The 23,554-nt window shown below is 39.1% G+C and overlaps 1 protein-coding gene across 2 annotated transcripts; it reads left to right on the top strand.

Annotated features, from left to right (window-relative positions):
• Positions 1 to 365: 365 nt before the first annotated feature.
• On the top strand, positions 366 to 13,300 carry MED20 (mediator complex subunit 20). Of its 2 annotated transcripts, XM_067468019.1 has the most exons (4): positions 366 to 544; positions 3,143 to 3,297; positions 9,842 to 10,095; positions 12,286 to 13,300. In XM_067468019.1, the coding sequence occupies exons 1-4, from the start codon at positions 531 to 533 to the stop codon at positions 12,499 to 12,501; spliced, it is 639 nt and encodes a 212-aa protein (XP_067324120.1). In that variant the 5' UTR covers positions 366 to 530; the 3' UTR covers positions 12,502 to 13,300. The 2 variants fall into 2 exon arrangements, with proteins under 2 accessions (XP_067324120.1, XP_067324121.1); XM_067468020.1 differs by lacking the exon at positions 366 to 544 and having other exon boundaries at positions 3,209 to 3,297; positions 9,847 to 10,095.
• Positions 13,301 to 23,554: the final 10,254 nt, after the last annotated feature.

Raw genomic sequence — 23,554 nt, 5'->3', positions numbered from 1 at the left:
GTGTCTAAATTTGGTGTCAATTCGTCCAGTGGTTTTTGAGTTATGTTAATCCCACAAACGAACATTACATTTTTATTTATATAGATGAAATACAATTTTAAACCTAAATATACGTATATATAAAGTAGATCTTAGGAAGTTGTTTCTTGATTTAAAACGTCAATATGCTGGCTGATATCCGAACAGAGGATGGGCCGGAGGTGTCAATACTTTCCTCCCTACAGGAAAGCCTGGCTCCACTTTCTTTTGCTGGATGGGCAATGCAGGACCACCTGAGTTGGAGGTGGGCCTGCATTGCCTGCTCCGGCCGCCAGGGGGCCGCTTCCGAGAGGAGGCGGCGAGGACGACACTCGCCCGCATTCCCCGCGATGACGTCACTTCCTTTCGGCGTTCTTCCCTCCGAGGAGGCGAGGCTGTGTGAGGCTCCGCGAAGACCGCCGGGCAGAGGGCGCTGAGTGAGGCTGAGAAGTCTTGGGCCACCTTTCCGCCCGGGTTCACGCCTCCCCCGCGGAGGAGACAGCCGAGGAAACATGGGTGTCACCTGGTACGGCTTCCCAAGGCTGCTGTAGCCTTAGCCAAACATTTTACCTTGAGACCGTTGCATGTTTTTGCTTCTCAGTGTCGGCCAAGATGGAGGCCTGCTGCGATTGTGCTTGGATGTACATTCGTTTCAAGAATGAGGGGTCGGGTATGGAGTGTAACGTGTGAACGAGCGAATGACGAGTGTCAGGGGCAGGAGAGGGACCTGGTGACAGGTAGGGTTACTACAGGCATGGGCAAACTTCGCCCCTCCAGGTGTTTTGGACTACAACGCTCACAATTCCTAACAGCCGGTAGGCTGTTAGGAATTGTGGGTGTTGTAGTCCAAAACACCTGGAGGGCCGAAGTTTACCCATGCCTGAGTTACTAAATCTCCTCAATGTAATGCCAGGGGAGTATCTGCCCCTCATCCGAATTGCTTGGCGCCAGACAAGTTTGCGATTTCAGGTATTTTTGTGTGTGGGATTTTTTTTTTTTTGCATCGCCTAATTGCTAAGCCTAATCAAACCAGTCATTTATGTTTCACGTACACATAACATGTATATGAAACATAAATGTTGTGTTTAGGCTTGGCTCCCATCTTCAAGGTGTTAGTAAATAAGATATTGACACCACCTGCATGTAACACAGGTATGGAGAAACCCACGCCCGGGAGCCGAATGCGGCCTCTTGGACTCTTTTTGCAGGCCCTCCTCTCGCTCACCATCCTATCCTTCCTTCCTTCCCTCTTTCCTTCTGCCTTTCCCCCTTCCCTCCTACCCTTCCAGTCTTCTGTCTTTCTTCCCTCTTTCTCTCCCTCTTTCTCCTTCCTTCCTTCCCTTTTGTCACAGGGAGGAGGGAGCAAGCTTGTTTTCTGCTTCCCTGGAGACTAGGACGCGGAACAATGGCTTCAAACTACAAGAGAGGAGATTCCATCTGAACATTAGGAAGAACTTCCTGACTGTGAGAGCCGTTCAGCAGTGGAACTCTCTGCTCCGGAGTGTGGTGGAAGCTCCTTCTTTGGAAGCTTTTAAACAGAGGCTGGATGGCCATCTGTCAGGGGTGATTTGAATGCAATATTCCTGCTTCTTGGCAGGGGGTTTGACTGGATGGCCCATGAGGTCTCTTCCAACTATGATTCTATGATTCCTTCCCTCTTTCCTCCCTCCCCGCATTCCCTCCACCCTTCCTTCCATCCATCCTTCTCTTCTTCCCTTTTTACCTTCCTTCCTTTTCTTTTTCCTTCCTTCTTTCCTCCTGGGGCATGTTTACCTGGGGGAAGAGAAGGTAGAGAAGGAACATGAGAACCAATTTTCAAGATCTAAAAGGGTGTCCCATTGAAGAGGAGGGGGAAAACCAACTTTCTGCTGCTCTAGAGACCAGAACACAAGGAAGCAATGGGTTCAAATGGCAGGGGAAAAGATTAGGAAGAATTCCTGAAAGTAAGAGCTGTTGGAGAGTGGCCTAGGCTGCCTGGGAGTGTGGTAGAGTCTCCTCTGGAGACTTTTCCGCAGAGGCTGTCTGTCGGGAATGCTTTAATTGTGCCTTCTTGCTTGGCAGGGGGTTGGACTGGATGGCCCTTGAGGGTCCTTTCCAGCTCTAGGATTCTATATCAGGAGTATGCAGTATGGGGTCTAATAGATACACTTTTTCCTCTCGTATCCACCTCATCCTGACCAAGGCTAACCTTTTGGGATCCAAATGTTTCCCATCTTTCCTTTGCTTTCTGCCTCCGAAAGAGAAGAGGAAGGGGAGGAAAGGGCAGGGAGGGGACTTGGAGAGAATCCCCCTGCTCCTGGCCTGCCCACCCTGCTCCAGCCTGCCATGAGGCCCCCAAGTTAGAAAGTTTGCCCATGCCTGATGTAACATATTGAAGATGGGAGCCAAGCCTAAACACAGCATATATGTTTCATTTACACATTATACACGTAGCCTGAAGGCACCTTTATGCACAGTATTTTAAATAATTTGGTACATTGAACCATCAGAAAGCAAAGGTGTCAATATCTCAGACACATGTGGGAAATTTGGGATTTCTGGATAAAAGATACTCAACCTGTAGCATTAGATTGCCGTTAATGCAGTTTTAATACTCCCTTGGGTGGAAAGGGATCATGAGTGGAAAAAGTTAAACCCTGATCTAGAGCACCATTTGTTGGAAAGCTAGGAAATAAATGTAAGAGATAGATAAATTAGCTTTGGCTTTCATTTTTCTTTATTCACCAATGTGAAGTGAAAGGGCAAAGAGGCTTGGAGGAGATGGAATGTTTTAAAAGGCATTTTCTCTCTGTTTTGTATCAGACATACACAATGCAGCATAATATAGAAATCTGGATATGGGTCTAAACATCTGATTACTTGTCTTTCTCTGTTCTCCTCCCTTTGTTATCTTCCACCTCATTGAAGTCTTTGTAAGGTTCTTATGGCAGGAACCTGACTTTTTGTTCCATTTCCTCCTCTTTCTCTTATTATAAGGCATTGAGTATGTTAGTAGGTAACATGTAGTAGTATGTTACTATATAAGATAAACTATTTTATTTGGTAGCACATGAAGTGGAAAGTAGCAGTGATTCTTACCGTGTTTTGAAACTTATTTTCATCAATGGCTTTTCTCCCTTGTTAGTGTATCTCAGATGCCCATAGCAGAAGGGAAAAGTGTCCAGCAAACAGTTGAAATCTTAACACGAAAACTAGAACTACTTGGAGCAGAAAAACAAGGAACATTCTGTGTAGACTGTGAAACATACCACACTGCAGCTTCCACAATGGGCAATCAAGGTAAAAATTAATTTTTCTACCATAATTGGTGCATTCACTTCCTTCAAGCAAATGTAATGGCATTCAATTTGTAAAGAGAAATTTAAGGGCCTCACAGAAACAGCTTTGTTTATATGTTTTCTGGAAATTGGATTTTCATCAAATCCATTATAAAAGATGCTGTCACTGTGTCTAGTATGCAATTAGAATTTGCTGTTTTGGATAAGGTTTAGTGTGGAGGAATGTCAGGACAAACATCTGCAAACAGAATGGTGTCTATATTTTTCTGCAGCTCCTTCGGATTTAAACATTTGCAGAAAGATATATCATCTGATGTATGACATTGGATTCATTTGCTTTTCATCTACTGAATGTGAAATAATAAAATGAAGAAAAAGTGAGATTAAAAATAGGTTAAACTGTTTAATATACATATTAAATTATACCATGGTTGCAATATACTTTTGACGTAATACAACATAGTTCTGTAATAGTACATAAGGTACTAGCCCATAAAAGCACATTCTCTAATCATCATTTATATGTAATATACAGTGGATAAAAATGAACTAGCTTCTGTAAAGCTTATTTGGTTGATTACCTGGAAGTGATTATTCCTTTCCATAGGGGATCTATTTAGACCTTTGATCTTATGCCCATTTGCTTAAAGGTAAGACCTAATGAGTTTAATAATATTTATTCCCAGATAAATGTCAATAAGGCTATAGTCTTGCTAGTGAGAGCCTCTTTTTTACATTCATATGCCTTGTTAATAAGATATAATGAATGCGGTTTTATGCCTCTTGGCAGGGGGTTGGACTGGATGCTTCTTGGCAAGGGGTTGGGCTGGATAGGTCTCTTCCAACTCTATGATTCTATAAATCTTTAGAAAGTGAAGCATTTATCAAGAGGACAGGAATCGATAAGTTGATGTTGCACTTTCTTCCTTTTCTCAGTCGTTGTTCCATGTCTTTGCTATGTTCTACCAGTATGATTGTAGGCTATTAACTGAAGTTTTGCAGAGATACTTTAAATCACAGTGACATTACGTTAGATAATTATTTATTGTTCTAAAGTGGATTCACATCTTTATAAATAGGTCATGAAGTTTGCCATTCTGGCTTGTCAGTATAGGTTGAATATCCCTTATCTGTAAATTTCAAAGGCTCTAAATTCCAATATTGTCTGGAAGAGTTTTTGAGATAGTGACACCTTTGCTTTCTGATAGTTCAGTGTACTTCGTTTTGTGCATAAAATTATTAAAACTATTGTGGATAGAATAACCTTCAAGCTACATATATAAGATGTATATAAAACAAATAAATGTTGTGTTTAGACTTGGATCCCTCCTCCAAGATATCACATTATATATATATGCAAATATTCACAAATCCCAAACATTTCTGGTATTATTATTTTATTTCTTACCTGCCTCTCCTCGTGGCTTGAGGCAGGTTAAAGCATAATTAAAACACATAAACATTGTAATAATGCTATAAATACACATATTAAAATGTATTTCTATAAAATACATATTAAAATAAACAGAACAAAGATTAAACACAAGATATGAGTTTAACATTCATACTTAAAATTGGCTGGCATTTTGAATAAGGGACACTCAACTTGTACTGTATATGTTATTTGCAACTTTGTCATGAGTTAATTATTCTAACCTCTAGAGGTCAGTAATGAATCTTTGCACTTTTCTAAACCTCATTTTCTCTGAATCTTTTATTTGCAAGGGGGCAGGCATGTAGCGGGGGGGGGGGGGGGACTTGAGGGGCTTCAGCCCCCCCCCCCCAAATTCTCATGGTGGTTTGCGAAAAGGCCTTACTGGTGCATTATTTAAACTGTTATCTTTATTCATATTATGATCTGATCACCATACTCAATATATCCCATATGCATGGGGGTATTGAGGTAATGATACAAAAGGTTTGCTAGGGTAGACCCTCTTACACTCAGACTCAGCCCCCCTGAAACCCCCCCTGAAAATTTTTTAGCCCCCCCCCCCCCCCCCCCGAAACGAAATCCTGGGGATGTGTTAATATATCTCATAACTATTTCTGCATTTCCAAAATACTTACCAAATAATTTTCCTGCCCCTGAATTTTTCAAAGCAAGTTAAAAATGTGTAGAAAAGCAGCAAAACGTCATTAGACGAATGTGAATAAGCTGAAGTAAACCCAGTGAGTTCACTAGAAGTTGGAAAATTAAATCTTTAAAGAGACACTTCCAGAATTCACCAAACAGCATGGTCATACTAATGAGGGAGTGTGGGAATTGCAATCCAAAGATAATTTTTCAAAGTTCTGGAGTTTCCCTTTTAGTAAACACACGGTATTGTGTACATTGCTAGTGCTGGACAGAAATAGAAACAGCAGTCTGTTATATGGACAAAGCAAGTCATGCTCTTCAAGGTTATGCCCAGATTTAGGGAGCTTTTTGTCATCCTTACAAATGACTACTGGGATGATATCTACCTGTTTAAATACTGAAGGGAGTTCAACTTTATGGATCCTTTGTATCAGTATTTTTCAGGTTGCTACTTTGGAGGACCTTTCTGACTTTAAGTAGCCTTCTGAGGAAGTTTTGTCCAAAGTCATGCACCTCGGATTTTTTTTTTTGGACTATGGCTGCCACCATCACTGATTGGAACTGATGCACAAAGTAGTCTGAAATGCCTCTTAAGGGATATATATACAACAGTGCTCACCAAGGTATACAATGTTGGGGGCAAAATCAGTTTTTCTCCAGGAAAGCTTGTTACTGCTAAAGATCTTCCCATTAAATGTTTTAAGACTACTAGGGTTCCCTGGAATACAATTTGAGAAACTCTAAATAGCAATTTGCTTCATAGAATTATAGAGTTGGAAGAGAGCTTGTGGGCCATCCAGTCCAACCTCCAGCCAAGAAGCAGGAAAATTGCATTCAAAGCACCCCTGACAGATGGCCATCCAGCCTCTGCTTTAAATCCTCCAAAGAAGGAGCCTCCACCACACTCTGGGATAGGGAGTTCCACTGCTGAACAGCTCTCACAGTTAGGAAGTTCTTCCTAATGTTCAGGTGGAACCTCCTTTCCTGTAGTTTGAAGCCATTGTTCCGCATCCTAGTCTCGGGGGGGGGGGGGGGGCAGCAGAAAACAAGCTTGCTCCCTGTGACTTCCCCTCACATGGCTTTCCTCCTCAACAACCCTGAGCATCATATGCAGTGCTTAGCAGTTCCCCCCTCTTCTCCAGAGAAACAAGGCTGCTGGAGGTGGCAAGGGACATTCAGTGACAGAACATATACGTAGCATGTACAGATCATGCATACAGAATGATCCAGGCTAAGTTCAAATCTCCAATAAATGGGCTGAAACAGAACATAGGGAAATACCTCTGTAATCCTATTCCAGAGGCTTTTTATCAGAGTTCTCCTATTTTGTTTCTCACTTGTTTACACTCCACTTTGGGTTGCATGCCCAACGGCTGGGAATATGTATGTCAGTAGTTCTTACTTCTGGTTCTCCAGATGTTTTGGACTTCGGCTCCTAGAAGCCTCAGCCAGGATAGCTAATATTCAGTATTCTGGAGATTGAAAATCAAAAATATCAATAGGGTAAAGAGATGAAAGTCACAGCTTTATATAAAAACAGAATTCTGACAAATATTCAATTGCTCTTATTTTTCATTGGATGATCAGAATTTTCAAGAGTCTGCCTGTTTTAGCTTGCATGGAACTGAGTTAGTTTACAGCCCATTATAAAATTAAGTCCTTCTTTAAAAATTAGTTCCTGATAGATGTGGATTTTCCAAATGCCTGTTTCCTGGCCAAGATGAATTAGGATAAGAGGAATATTGCTGCATGATGAAATTATGGGTCTCTATTACTGAGTGAGACAAAGGACCCATTGTCATCTAATTTAATTCATGAGGGAGATGCAGCTTGAAAAGGGGGAGGTAATCAGTGTGAATACAAAAATTGTAGAGATCTGTGTTTGGTTAGGATTATGAGCATGACTTTACAGCTTCTGCCCTGTGCTGAATTAAATAAAGTTGCAACTTTTTGAACAAACATATTATCAGAATCATATCTAAAATGCAGGTTTCATTCTACTGAAAGCCTTATCAAGTATTTTTTAGGATGTAAGCCAAAGGTTACACAAGATAGGATTTTTTTTCTTCAGCAGTATATAATGCTGTCTTTCTGTCTGGGTTTTCTCCTCGTCTATCTTTGGCCAGAATCTTGTCAGCACTTTTCTAAGTGGTTACACTTTTTTCCTAAATTGTGCAGCAGTGACAAGGAGATGTAGACAGGCCTGGTGATTAAAAGCAGCCTGATTTTTACAACATATTTCCTCCTTGACAGTCATTACAGTCACCACCTTTCCCTCCTATCACCACCCTAGCATAATTATAGCCGTGTGATGTCCCCAAAAACGGTGCCCTTTATCTCCAAAAGTGGAACATTTTCCTAGGTGAGGCTATTCAATTAATGTATAATGTTTACCAAATTTATTTTTCCTGGGAATATGTAAGCTACAGAGTGAGAAATTATGGAAAACTATGAATAGAGGATGAGAGCACAGGAGAAGTGTGCCAACGCAGGAAGGGCACAATTGGCTACAAGAGAAGAGACTCTCAGTAGTTACAGCCAAGGGGAAAATTAAAATATGGATGTAGCCAGTGGACTGATGGCCTATGGGCCTTCTCTGGCAGATGTGAGATGGAGAACAGATGAAGAGGCAGAGGGGGAGCTGATCTCAAAATAGAAGGATGCAGAAGTCAAGATTAGTGAAATATGGCAGATTGTTTTATGGCCAAGAGTCTGAGGTGAAAGGAGTTCACTTCTCAGGCAAAATAAGATTGAAAGTAGTCTAGGAATGGGAACATGCTGGTGCGGCTCAACCCATTACGCAAAGTAAGCATTTGCAGTATAGTTGATTTTGCCCAGGGGCACTCTTGGGGGAAAATAGATCTTGATATATGCGAGTTGTAGTTCTAGGCTGTATAGTTCACCTACAATCAAAGAGCATTCTGAACTCCACCAATGATGCAGTTGAACCAAATATGGCACACAGAACTCCCACGACGAACAGAAAATATATATCAGTGATTGGGGGGGGGGGGAGCGCCAAAATACTGTTTGCTTACCGTTGAAAATGACCTAGGGCCGCCTCTGGGAGCATACAAACTGTAAAGGTCGTCATCTTGATGGTTAATGAGGCTGAAGTAACCACCATGTTAGAGCCACAGTTTTTAATTCGGTTGAAGATTTTTTAAAAACATTTTGCCCCAGCTAGACTACAGATTTGAAAAAAAATAGACATGTAAAACTGCCCCCCCCCCCCCCAAATTTGATATTGTGGAGACTTCACATCTCAAGTTGAGGGCATATCACGGAATTTTAACACCTCTTCCGCAAAAAACTAGTGGAAATAAAGATGCACTGTTGTGTGAAATTACCTTTAGCCTATGAGTATAAGCTGTATATGAAACATAAATCAATTTCATTTTTAGACTTGGGTCCCCCCCCCCCCCCCACCATATCATATAATCTATATTTGTACAAAAAAATTTAAAGATCCAAAACATTTCTGTTTCCAAGTATTTTGAATAAGGGATACTCAACTTGCAATGCCAGTGAGGAAAGATAATAAAAGTATGATTTGCAGAGCCCTTGTCTTCCTCCCTTTTAACACTAGCTGATAGCAATTGGGTGCTAGTCGGGCAACAACTGTAATAGGAAAGTTTTCAAAAGGCAGAGTGAAAGAGAATGAGAATAAACTCAAGAAGATAGCATCCCAAGTTTCTGGGAATTGTACTAATTTTATAATCCAATTAGCCAGAAAAGAGTGGAAGGAGGGGTTCAGTCTCTGCTGTTCCTGGCCTTTGCTTTCTAAACACAGATCCCCAAAGGTCCCTAGAGATAAGAAATAAGGAGTACACCTACTGTATCCTGATAGGTTAACTTTGAAGTATATTTTCTTGAAAAAGATTACAACAGTTGTTGTTCCTCTGCTTAACTGGTATGTAATTGCCCACAGTTAAGAGAATGATAGTATCTCAGAGAAATTCCTAATCGCTTGTCTTTTTAGGGAAAGCAAGTGTGAGGAAATGTAGAATGCTATGTGTATGGGCATAACAAAAATAATTTACTTCTCTAAATCCAAAAGATTATCTGGGTGGTTTAGGAATTGTGTACATGTTGAAGAATTATTCCTTTCTTTGTCTACTTCCCTCCATCTTGTGCAATTATGTTGTTCAGCCTATTTCCATGTATTAGTCAAGTTAATGGATTGCTATTTGAAGGCTATACTCCAGAATGAGCAAATATTCATTTATCTTAGAACTGTGGTTCCTTTAATAACATGAAGTTACTTATGTTTTGCTTACGCAGAAAGGCATTCAGCAATCAGTGCAGTGTCAATCTTTAATGAATAACATAAGAGATTCTGACTTGGAAGCAATGGCTTGAAACAGAAATGACAAAGAAAGATATAACAGATGTTTCATTTTAAAGCATGTAAGAGAGAAGGAATATCCTTCTTGAAGCGATAATAATGCTGCTCTTGTTTCAGGGCAGACTGCCAAGCTGATGTACGTGATGCACAATTCTGAATATCCCCTCAGCTGTTTTGCTCTCTTTGAAAATGGCCCCTGCCTCATAGCAGATGCCAACTTTGACGTCCTTATGGTGAAATTGAAAGGCTTCTTTCAAAATGCCAAAGGGAACAAGATAGAGAGCCGGGGCACCCGGTACCAGTACTGTGATTTCTTGGTGAAGGTTGGCACTGTTACCATGGGACCCAGCGCTCGGGGAATATCTGTGGAGGTAAGGATGCCTGTGAAATATGAAAATGACAGAGAAGTTTCCGGCAAAGTGTGCAGTGATGTATTGTGGTCCAAGTTGAGACAAGAGCTTGAAGTTGTGCTTTTAAAAAGTAACTTGGTAGTGTTGCTTATTGTTGTAATGCTGATTACTAATTAGTTATTTTGTTTAATTTAAAGAAATGCACTAGGATGGTCAAAGGTTTGGGAGATTGTTGTTTAAATCTCTCTTCTACCTTGGTGAAGAAATGCCATCTTGAAAAGGAAATTGCTATCTCATAATATTTTCCTCCCTATATATATTGCAAAGGCTGGCTTTTCCCTCAATGCCCTTATCTCTGTGGATAATTTGGATTTAATACGTCCAGAGAACACACAAGTAGATAGGTTTGTTGGACAGATAGGCTTAAATAAAAATGATATTTTCCAAAGCAGCAGTTCTATCACATTAATGACGTGGGTGTATTTTGTAGGCATTATATAAGTTTAAGGCAGGTTTTGGGCAAAAATTATGGATTTTGAAATCCTATGGATAATTCTGCAGAGGAGAAAGTACCAGTACTGCCTCAGGAAGCCAGCCATCCTTGACCATTGTTGCCATTTTATCACCCCTGCCTTCAAAAAAGCCAGAATAAGAACTGCAGCAGAGAGGCCTGAGGGGTCAGTGCTTCTTTTAAGTTCTCCCAGCATGGACTAAGTTCCCACCTTTCACTACTCCATTTGAAGAAGATTTTTTTTTACAAGAGTTAAGGCACAGTACTGATATTGACCTGTAGATGTTTGGATTATGTTATTTTAATGGTTATATTAATATGCTTTTAACTCCACATTTTAATATCCAAATGTTGTTACGTTTTTATGAACTGTTTGATCGTTACATGTTATTGTAGTTTATGTTAGATTTCATATGTATGTGAGGCATTAAATTTTGCCATAAATATGTTGGGAACCGCTTTGAGTCCCCCTCTGGAGTGAGAAAAGCAGTGAAGTAAATAAATAATAAATACATAGATTAGGCAGCCCAGGTCTTTGCTGAAGTTTCTAGTCAAATACATAAGTGGGCCTACCATAGCTTTGACACTAAAATTGCCCAATCATTATCCCTAGAGGACATGAGGGCTTTTTCATGCTCTCTAGGGATAAAAAGGCACATGTTGCCTACTTCTGTCAGTGCTACTTCCATCCCCATATTCTGGTGTTCTTGCTAATCAAATGACAGCTGTCCCTCCATCTGCCAAGTATGAACAGTGAACTCTTAAACAGAGCTATCCTTATTAGCAAATCAACTTTGGAGCTGTCCCTTCCCATCTCCTTCAGCACTTGCCTGCACTAGATTAACATCCAGAAATCACAAGTAAAAGTCTTTATTTAATCAACAATCTTGTGCCTGCAGTTTATTTTAGTCTTATATATGAAATTGTGAAATATTTGCTATATGTCATAAGTGGGGGACTATTTTACCATAATTGCACTTGCAGTATTTTTAATACTGGCCCGTAAAAAGATTGTCCATTTAATCTTGCTTTTGGAACATATCCTATATGCTCAAGAATAAATCCAGAAAATTTAATAAAAATATCTGTCTACTGTACCTTAATTCTTACCAAAAAAAGGAAACTTTCCCATTCTTGGAGCAGAATGGTGACAGAAGAGAGTTTTTTCTGTTCTTGAAGAGCCTAAAAGAAGCACTTGGCCCTCATTATTGTTGCCACCATGGTATTGTGTCCAGCTTTTTTGAATGTCTGGGTAGTAAAATGGCAGCAATGGCCACGGGCAGCTGGGCCCTAGGCAGTAATGGTGATTTTCTCTCTTTGTGGAATGACCCTTAACTTACCCATAAGCCATATAAAATCCATAATTTTGTCTCTCAAAAGTTGTCCGTGGTTTATGTATGAGGTAGGTCAATAAATAGGTATATATACGTAATACTCTAATATTCTAGTGATAAGCTTTATTCTAAAATTACTCTGAAATTGAAACATAGCTATATTATAAGAGCAACTACTTCAGTGTTCTCAGCTACCTTAGTGTCTTTAGTTTCACCTCCATTTTTTAAAAGCGGTATTTCAATTTGTTTAGCTGAGAAGCATCTCTTTCCAAATGGGCGAGCTCTTCAGTGTTAATTGAAGTCTTAATTACCTCCTGTGGAATTATTGTTAGCTCTGTATTTTAAAGTTTCTGTGTCTGTTGCCAGGTGGAATACTGTCCCTGTGTGGTGGCCAATGACTGTTGGAACCTGCTAATGGAGTTCATGCAAAGTTTCATGGGAAGTCATGCCCCGGGGATTCCTTCTGTGTTTGGCAATAAACATGACAGCATCTACAGCTCAGGTGACACGATGGTACAGTACATGGAACTCTTCAACAAGATTCGCAAGCAGCAGCAGGTGCCGATTGCAGGGATCAGATGAGGAACCTTTATAAGGCCTTTCTTCATGTGGGCAACTGCATTGTTGACTTGTCAGTCTGCTGAGTAGCTGTTCCATTCTGGCACTCTAGATTGCATTCGTTTCCCATTTTAAAAATGCAGTCGGTCTTCCTTGGAGCTAGAATTAATATCATGTCATCTCTGCTTCTCAAGGCCAGTGACAATGCCATGGGTGGTCTTAGATTCTTCAAGCAACACTCCTGCAACAGAGTGGGATTTGAAGAAAAATTATTATGCAGAAAAGAGCAGGTTGGAAATGTGGGCAAATGGTAGGATAGGCTTTGGATTTGCTCAGTTGGCTATGAGTGAACTTGAGATTTCTGGCCAATAATATGAAAAAAAAATCGTACTTTTTATTTTCATATGATGCATTCTGTCAGTGATACTACTAAAATATATCCTCAAATTGAGGGAACTGTATGTTTTGTGTTAGAAAAGTACTGAACTATATGTTGTTAAATCAAACAGACAGCAACAGAGTTCTGTTATCAGAGTTTTAAGTTCCTGGCCTTTCACTATCTTCATGAAGCTGTTGAGAGGATTATCATGTTTGAGCTTTAGGATAATATCATTGTACCCTGGAAGTTTAAATCCTTTCCCTTCTAATGTTGCAATTCTGTCTGATGGAACAGGGTAGACAGTCCTTCACCATGAAAACCTATTCAGAACCAAGACTTAGATCAAATTACAACAACAGCATTTTTATAAGTTGAGGCCTCAAAGTGCAAATGCATGGAATTTTCCAAATTCTTTAAAATATTAAATGTGTCATTGAGAAATCCCTTACTGTGTCATACAAGTTATTTGTTTTGCAGTTTTCTCCTATTGCTGCTGCAAATGCAGAGTTGTTGTGCTGTTTCTTCTATGAAAACCATTCCCTTAAACTTTTCCAAATTAAAGAGAATATAACTTAGGATCTTCTCTACTTAATTTTGGAGCCTAAATCTTGGTAAAGAATTTATTATTTGACAGGTTATAGTACTCCACCACATGGTAACTTTTTTCTTCCCTCTGATCTCCTTGTGTATATCTGATTTTGACAAAAACCTGTGAGCAAAAGTCCCAAGAGTAGTTAGAAAAGATCTTAAACTCTGAGAACTGGGTCACACACTTTAAATTAGCTTAGTAATAGATGTTTCTGTGCTCGTGTTCTTGGACATCATTGTCTAGCTCTAGGACATGGTCCAGGAAGCTTCAAGGTACAAGTTCCCGCCATCCATGGTCCATATTTTTTGCAGCATCCCTGTCCCCTAACACTGACATGCTTATTATAAAATCTGTAGTAAAAGGAACAGTGACTTTGCTGGTATGCCTTTGCATTGAATGTTCCAGTGTGGAGAAGGGTATCACCTATTTCAGTGTATTTATAGGCTGCTGAGTACATTGTTGATCACTTTGACAGAAAAGGGTGTGCTTCTGTGACTGTGGATAGAAAAGAGAATTTGATTTGTAAAGAGCATAGAGTATAGCTTCAGAATATAGTTATAGGGATAATTTCCTATTAAATCCGACATCTGTGCACGTGCCTTCAAAACATATTTCAATTTATGGTGAGCTCATAAATTTCAGAGGGTTTTCTTAGGCAAAATGGTCTTGCCAGTTCTTTCCTCTGAAATGTAACCTGGTATTCATTTGCAGTCTGCCATCCAAGTACTACCCAGGGCTTACCTTGCTTAGCCCCTTTGATCGGATGGGATCTGGTGCCTTTGGGGTGTCTTGACCCTTAGGAAGGATTAAACCTTTCCTCTGCCTTAACCACCAGATTGAGTGAGGCAACAGTACATAGTAGTAGGTAACCCGCTGATGAATCATGCCTTTATGTGTGTTAGTAACTTTGTATAAATCAGAACCTGTTTGATTTACAAAATTGTAGGAAAAATACTTTTGCAGGTACAGAGGGAAAGATGCTGTCTTATATTCAAGATGCAACATGAAAAGTAGATTTCCTTTTTAAATTGATCTGCATCTGATTTCATACAGATAACATTGTTCCCCAATACATTTGCAAATTAACTAAAAAGAAATACGTGTTAATCGGAATTTGCAAATAGACAGCGTGGTGGGTAAACAGGTCCAATATGCAAAAATAATGGGCAATACAACTTGATTTGAAAATACCCCTTTCAAATCTGCAGTGTGTTTTTGTTATAAACCTTTACCACCATTGATTATCTTTTATTTGTTGATTTCCAATCACAAATGAACATTAAAGCTATACACATGCTCATAATAAAGATATAACCATTAGGATCAGCATTATCCTATGGCTCTAAAAAATCGGCAAAGCTATTACATATGATTTTTATTGTTCAATAGTCATTTCTTAAGACAGGGTATCTACACATTAAAGCGCTTAGAAATGTTTCTCAGTATTTCCAACCCTCTCCATTGGCCATGAGCCCAGAAAGGTCTGACACTGATTGATAACATGTGTAAAAAAAGTTTGTATTGCACATTTATGAGTAATTTCAACATACTAATAACTAAATTGAATCTGGTCCATGAACTACATTTGACTTTAATACCTTTTGACTTCTCTGTTTTCTGATTAACTGCCCTGAGTAAGGCTAAAATCTTCGGCCTTTGCTTCATTGGTACTGTGCCTTTAAAGGAGTTAATATAAACTTCTGTTGTAAATGTGTTTATGTGGAAAAAGACGTAAAGCTTCAGTGGGAGTTATGAATAAGTTACAGTATGTACGTCTGGAGCCCTGCTTGTAAAAAGTACGTGGTTTTTGTGTTTTTCATGATACTGGTATTTAGAACTAAAGGGTCAACTGATTTTACAGTCTGAGGTGACAATCTAAGTCACATATCTTAAAAGTTGAAATATGGGCTTGCTGGAAGCTCAGTAGCATTCATTCTATAATTTTCTTCATATCAGCTTGGGCCCCTAGAGTTAAACTCTGATTTCAATTATAATCATACAACTCCAGTGATATCAGAGTGATACAAGTGGTTGGGCGATTCTTAAAAAGATTCCTAGTATGAAGTGCATGCACATTGCCAGACATTAACCTTGTGTGTAAAACATAATGTAAGATAGGTGTTCTGAAAAAATATACTTAAGGTTAAGAAATGATCAGGTTATGTGTGTCGCAGGAGCAGGTGGTATATACATGTGTCCTTTGTAGGCCAGCAGACCTGCTTGTACGTGTGATGCAGCATCTGTTTAAAATACAAAATGTCCCTGAGAAGCAGCCCTCAATGGGTTCATTTTCATTTCCGTATAATTAGATTTCCTATTTTTCTCTCACCCATCCTGCCACTCTCCCAGATAAAACATATTCTAAGCCACGGAAATACTATGTGATTAGACGGTTATATCAGTTGCTCTCCAATTTAACTTAAATAAGATTATTTTTAATATTTTAATTATTACTTTGATATTAATCATATTTTATATAATTTAATTACTATTTTATATACAATTATTTTAATGTAAGATTATTAACAAAATATTTACACTCCACTCAATATGTTATAAACAACAAGGAGATTTTAGATCAATTATACTGTGAAAAATATAAATTAAATTGCCCTATCAAAATGTAAATAGATGCTAGAAGTATCCAATCTCCTTCTGATGTTAATGCTATTAGTTCTATGAGCAGGAATGCCTGCATGTCTTCTCCTGCCCCTGAAACCTGAACTAAATTGTAGCCCTCCATGTGATGACTGAATAAAACAAATCCCTAAATTCCACAAAGAACATGCTGCTTTGAAAACCCAAAGTCTTCCTTCCATCCACCGCCCCTCCCCGCCTCCCTGTCCATCATTTCAGGTGTTGCTGTGGTAACCAAAAGCAAGGGCGAGGGGGGGGGGGAGTAAGTCTTCAGCAGTCAAGAGTCTCAAGCCACCCACCCACCCACCCTTTATGCTAGGATGATGAGGAGATTCCAGGGAAATCTTTTCCTCTCTGTGCCAATCTCTTTGGTATTGACAGCAAAGCCTCCTGCGCCTTGTCCTTTCTCTCTGTATGCAGACAGACATGAAAACTGGGCGTAGTCAGAAGTTCATTGTTACCCATTGTTATCATTACTGTACTCTAAAACTGAACTAGATTTTCATTCCCAACTTCCAATGCAAAGAATTGGGGAGTTTCATCTTAGAAAAGGCCAGGCATAATGCAAATGCCATTTGTAAAAAAACCCACAAAAACTTTCTCATTAGGCCGTGTATAGCTGAGCACTTCTCTCTCTCTCTAAGCTCTTCATCTATTTAATATTTTTTTCTAACGACCGAGTTTGGACTTTTGGATATCTTTTCTATCACCTTTCTCACTATGTTCTTTGTGGAATTCAGTGGTTCAACTGCTTTTGTAACTTGGATCTAGGAATTGGTTGGGGTGACAACATAGGTAGGTTGACATGCTTTCTGCTTTGAAGCATATAAAGTGAAGGTGAATGACCAGCTACTGAGTTGGTAGAAGGTAATTCTAGTAAGTAAGGGATTGGACTACGTGACCCTTGGGATTTCTTCTATGACTCTGAAATTTGTTTGGACCCATTTGATTTTTGCCATTAAATCAAACAGATTCTTCAGTTTTTCAAAACTAAGAATTGCAGTCAACATTAAAAACTGTCCACTCTAGTCAAAATGACAATCCGAAGAATGCATTTTATGCCTCAATAAGTTCTATGTTTGTCTTGTTTATCAGCTTGGAAAAAAAATCTTGCAAACTTTGTGCAATCAAGTTTGTTGTAAGCCTCCTTGAATCTCAAACAAAGCCAAGATATAGATATAACAATAAATAATAGTGTGGGAAAGGTTGTGTATGGTTCTTCAACAACCCCTTAACCCTGCAAACATTCAATAAAATTCTTAAATGGATTCCCCAAAAAATTAAGTCTTAACTATGAGTATTTTCACAATTGGGGATCCTAGCACTGCAATAAAAAAGCCATTGTTGAGCCATTTAAGCTTGCTTTTTTTCAGTAGATTTTCTTGGGTAAAATATTGAAAAAAGGGTGTGAGAAACCACAGGTGCATCTCTCCCAAGGATAAAACAGAATCGGTCTCCCCCCCTTTAAGGACATTTAGTACTGAGCTATGTGCTTTTTACTGTAGGCTGTGAGTCTTAATTCATACTGTTGACAATGAGTATGTGCACACAGCTCGTGGAGCACCATTCTGTTCTGAGCTGCTGTTTTAAATAACAGGCAAAGTGGTCCCCAGTGCTTTTAAGTACTGTACCTCCTGCAAATAAAATCCAGTTTAATACTATCCTTGTTCCTTTTAAATCATTCATCTCTGGATAGACCTGCAGCATGTTAGAAAATGTCCAAAGCAGCTGCATTCTTCAGCTGTATTATCTCACCCTGGGCTTTCTGCCTGAGATTGTTTTTTTGCTGTTGCATGGTTGGCATTTTATTCTTATAGGGAGCAGCATACTTACAGCCAGAGTTGATATCATAATTAGCATACTGTTTAGAAAGGGTGGGATCCTTTCCATTTGAAGAAAAAGCAGCCCTGGGACCAATTCACAATATACTCATGCTCTGCTGCTTTCCTTCAAGCCACCCCTCCCTTCCCCAGTACTGGTCCAGAAAAAGTGCTGTTTATCAAAGTTGTATCAAAATGCTTTCCCACAAGTTCCTCCACTTCCACTCTCCTACTTGTTAGGAATGTGTTTGTCTCTTGGGGGCTAGATCTTATATTTCATCATTAAGTGCCATTATGTTAAAGTGCTGGAACTCTTATAAACTGAGGATTTATAAAAGATGCTTTATCACGGAGAAAACCTTTTAAAAGTATGAGGTTTGCAACAAATCACACTGAGATACAATTTTGACTTAATTCATTGGGAGATGCCATGTTTCATTGGCTAACTGAACTACTGAGTCGAACAGGTGGACAAATTATGAATTTGATTCAAGGTCGACTGTTCTTGGATATTTTCAAATTATGGTTAGATTTATTTCAAGGATAAGAAATGAGAATTTAGGCAGATATGCTAGGATGTAAAAAAAAGGAATCCCCAGGCTTTTTTGAGAGACTGAAAAAGGAAATTTCTAGCATATGTTTCTGTGGATTGTAGCCCATTTCATAAGATGGATCCAGAAGTAGTTTTATGTGGGCGTGCAAATTCAGCAAGCTTCGTCTCAAGTCTGCTAGATAACAAACAACACACATACAATTTATAATCTAATAATAGATTATGCACATATTTTCTCTCTAGATTACACAAAATAACATTTCTGCATGAAGTGAACTGGTCTCTACAAAGGTTTAGGCTAGAGATGTCTTTTTTGTTTCAAGTATCATCTACACATTTTTGTGCTGGCACAAACTAATATGGTTATGTCTCTGAATACTGTTAATTAGGGATGTTTACTTAATCAGGTAGCAGACTCAAAACACAATGTTTCCAAATTGCTTTCATATACAGAAAGAAAGAGCAAGATGAATTTATTATTGCTGATCTAGCTTAGTGGGCAAGCATCTCACAAAGTACTGGATTGAGCTGACAAGCCTCACTTCAGATGGTATCTTGACAGCTAGCTGCTGGACTCTGAAGAGGTCCTTCACCCTCACTGCCTTGTTTCTGGCATTCCTTTTCCATAGGAGAAGAAACCCTCATGACTTTTAAACTGTGGCTTTTCAGGTCTTGGGAAAATATCTAAAAAGCTAGCAGTTTATTCTTCCTTTGTCTTTTTGTTGTCTCCCTCAAGCCTTAAATTGGCCTCTTTCTTTGTGTTTCTTAATTCCCGCAGCAACCAGAACAATTGCCAGCCTGCCTTTTACCTTGGGTTAACTTTTCGTTGGCCACTCCTCATACACAGTTCATTATACCGTTTCATATTCTTGGAACTGGAAAGTAAACCTATCTAGCAGAATTAAATTGAATCCTGCTGAATGTACACTACTATATGCAGACCTCATGAAACATCCAACAATTCAGTTTGCACAGTTGTTCCTGACAAAAATTGTGGCTCCACTATGGGATGGTGCTGCCATGCTTAAAGAGAGGACTTGTATTACACAGAAACAGTCCAAATCCATGATCATTGTTCACATTTGTTTCAACAGAATGAATTGCACTAGTTTGTGTCTCAATTATAATGTAAAATGTGTGACTTGGGGCCATAAAATTACCATTGATCTTCATACCTAGGAACACAATAATATGCATTACAAAAATGCAACATATCATATTTCCATATGAATTTTAAAATATGTTAAATATATGAACATATCATATTTTTATCATTGTGTAACTCACACCCATCTGTGTGGGAGACACTAAATAATAGAGTTAGCATTTCATGGCATAATTGTAGCACATTTTAGATTTGGAATACAGAACCAGTGGGTTTGGTTTGTCAGATTGCAGTGGTCTGCAATCTAATAATAGATCACACAGTTCTGTCTGCAAAAGCTGTAAAAAAAATCATAGCTCAGCACATGGTACCAGTAGCACAAAACTATATATGAGATCTGTATTTTCACATATTCTTGATCTTTATAAGAAAGCTAAAACCTACAATCTGTACATTGATTACAGTCTACAAACCTTGCTTTTGCAGCATCAAAAACACTGTTTGTGTCCTTGGTGCATAAAAAACCTATCCATTTGCAAATCACCTGTCTTTTTTTTTCAAAAGCGCCACCAAATTATGGCACAACAGTGATAATGAAAAACTACATCCCAAACAGATTAATCCTTGCGATTTTCCACAAACGCATACCAAATACCTCATCTAATTATCACTTGCATCTATGCCAAGGCACAGCTGAATGTATTGCAGGAATGAAATAAAATTTGGAGGGCCATCCATCTCCTACCATGCATTATATAAAATGTATCATCCAGCATTTTATAGCACCACCATGCAAAAATCTAAATATGAAATATAATTGTTTAAACATGCTCCAGAAAATCCCATTGTTTATAAACAGCTCACATCTGTGCTACAGACAAAATCATAAATATAATTTAGGATTTTCTGTTTGTGGGCGCACTCTCATAAAAGCATCAGTCTTAAGAAAAATTCTCATGATTTTACAGAGGCACCCCATGTTTACCATACAATTACAGTCCATAATCATGTCATGATTTACATCATGAAAGTAATTACAGCACGTAAATAGTGCTTATTTATGAAGAAAACAATTCAAAACCTTTCACTGTAAAATGTAAATGCCCACAACAATACAATCATATGGTACATGCTATAGTGTTTTAGTGACAAAAATACAGCCGTCATACATAATATTCTCACACATTCCCTTTGAATTTTAATGTGGGCTTCTCAAACATTTATGATATCTAGATACCATATTTATGTATCTATTGAACTTATATTCTGCCTTTTTCTCAAAATAGAATTCAAAGTGGCTCCTAATATTTTTTTAAAAAGATGTCACTAAAGCATTAATTTACAAAAGTACGAATGGAATATATACTGTCACTATTATTAAAAACGGGTTTTGGATTTAATCTGTGTTCCATTGCATTGAATCTCTGCAGTACTGGAAAAAAAACACAACAAAGAATCATCAGATGCTTCTCTGCTTTCATTGGTTTTCTGTTCAGATTCAATAACTTATTTTAACAATGAGAGTACCACCGTTTCCATTTACATACTCTAACTTTATCTCATATTTTAAAATCCATGTCTCAGACAGATATTTTGGCACCATGATGTTGTCATGAAACAATGGGTCCATAATGTTATAAGCGGTACTGAGATATTTTAGTTGGCAGAGTATATGTCTCATAACCTGGTTTCTGTGTTCTTGGCAAGGCCACAAAATACTGCCTGTTTTTACTCCCAGCTCCCATGTGTCAATCAGTATAGATGCCAGCTAGGGATGTTTTGTGCTATGATCACATGATGGAATATGGGGAACACCAATGCACAAAACCTGAAAAGATCAAAGAAGAATTGTGTCCAGAATTATGCAAAATAGCTACCAATTTTGCATGGTGGTATGTTAGCTTAGTGTCTTTTACACTGGAGTCTAAGCAGCCTCAAAAGAAAAACTTAATTTGGAGACTTAGAGAAATTCATGTAAAAACCATGAGAATCCATGGCAGTTTCAGCATCTGTGGAATGTGGAGCATGTGCTGGGCTATAGACCTCACAGCCATAAGTCCCAAACTGCTGTTACCACTGCACTGGCACGACTCTTGTTGTTGGCCAGTGATTTGAGAAGGGGGGTGAGACTGGCAATGGTACTAAAAGGATCAAAACCTGGAACATTTCCAGAGAAGGGTGATCAACATGGGAAAAGGTCTGGAAGCCAAGCCTTACGAGGAGCAATTTAGGAAGCTGGATGTGATTAACTTGGAGAAAGGAAGGCTGAGAGGGAAAATGAAAGCTATGTTCAAATATCTGAAAAGATGTCATATTTTTGTTGCTTTGGACATGGAACAGGGGACTCAAAACTGCAAGAAAAGAGATATCACCTAAACATGAGGAAGAACTTCCTGCTGGTCAGAACTGTATGTGATTGGGATATACTGCTGCCTCAGAGTATGATGGAGTCTCCTTCTCTGGAGGTATTTAAATGGAAGCTGGATGGCCATCTGTTGGAAGTGCTTTACTTGTGTGATCCTGCACAAGGTTGGACTGGATGGGGTCTCTTCCATCTCTCTGATTTTGTGATCCTCCTGACCATACTAGTCTGAGGGAGAGTGTAGCATAGAGGGCAGCATAACAAAAAGCTCTGTTCACTATCACTGCTGCCATTACCAATAAACCCTGATCAGATAGCTTACCTTTCATAGCGGGGCAGGAGGATGCACATTAGCCTCATAGTTCCAGTACCGCAGTCTCCAAGTTACAAATATCTGACTTACAAATGACTCAATTAAGAATGGAGGTGGGACAACAGGAAGTGACAAAAATCTCTCCCTAGGAAGGGAAATTCACTCTTGAAAGAGTTATGGGGGAAAGGTATCTCCACTGACTTACACCAGTCTTTATTTCCACAACAAGCCAATTTTTTCAAAATCCAATTATCATAGGGAAAGACAACAAGGAGAAATCTTCTGAACAGATAGGAAAACAAAACCACAGGGGTGTTAACCCTTCCCTATGCTATCCAATATATATATGGAGTTACACTTTGAAATGTATCTGTTCCTTCTTATTTACATACACATTCATCTTAAGAACAAGCCTACAGAACCTATCTAGTTCATAACTTGGGGATTGTCTGTATTGACCTATGAAGCTCACCCTGATAGCTCATTTCTCGGCTGTGCCAACTTCATCTCTGGCATGCTAAGTCAACGGTGGGACCGGCAGAATGAAGATGGCAGTAGCAAAATTCAGGTGTGCTGGCTGAAGCTCTGCTCACAACTGCTGCCATGGAAGACAGGAAGCGAAATTGCCACAGGGCTTCTGAAACTTTTTCCACTCACGACCCTTTCCACCTGATAAATCTTTATGTCACCCCTAGTATATAGATATAAAACCCAACCATTTGCTGATAATTCAGCATTTTCAAAACTTGCTAAACAGGCTGATTTTCCTTTTTGTGGAGGACAAGCTGAAGGATCTGCTGCAAAGTCCACTGCACCTTGTTGCTAACAGATCTGTGTAAACATTTACTGTTGCCATTTCTTTCGTGATCCCAACATTGAGCTTAAGGAACCCCCATTTGAGTTTGAGACTCACAGTTTAAGAAGCAGTGGTCTAGCAAACAAGGGAGAGTTAAGGAGGGCTACCTTGCCTAGAATGCTGAAAAACAAAATACCTAGCAATGGTCCATGTGACTGTGCCATTGCAAAACCACAAAGTGCTGTGCCTATTGTTTATGACACATCTAGTTGGCATTAATGTGTTCTGTAAACATATTAATGACAAATGTCCTGGATTGATATTTACTTTGTGTTTGTTGTTTATTCATTCAGTCGCTTCTGACTCTTCGTGACCTCCTGGACCAGCCCACGCCAGAGCTCCCTGTTGGCCGTCACCACCCCCAGCTCCTTCAGAGTTAAGCCAGTCACTTCAAGGATACTATCCATCCATCTTGCCCTTGGTTGGCCCCTCTTCCTTTTTCCTTCCATTTTCCCCAGCATCA

Source organism: Anolis sagrei, chromosome 4, assembly GCF_037176765.1.
Source record: "Anolis sagrei isolate rAnoSag1 chromosome 4, rAnoSag1.mat, whole genome shotgun sequence".
NCBI lineage: Eukaryota > Metazoa > Chordata > Lepidosauria > Squamata > Dactyloidae > Anolis > Anolis sagrei.
This window is presented reverse-complemented; position numbering and strand designations above follow the sequence as displayed.

Excerpts from the sequence above, each read along its gene's own strand:
- MED20 (XM_067468019.1), top strand. Across the intron at positions 3,298-9,841 it reads TTCCACAATGGGCAATCAAG|GGCAGACTGCCAAGCTGATG; the intron begins GTAAAAATTAAT and ends CTCTTGTTTCAG. Across the intron at positions 10,096-12,285 it reads CTCGGGGAATATCTGTGGAG|GTGGAATACTGTCCCTGTGT; the intron begins GTAAGGATGCCT and ends GTCTGTTGCCAG.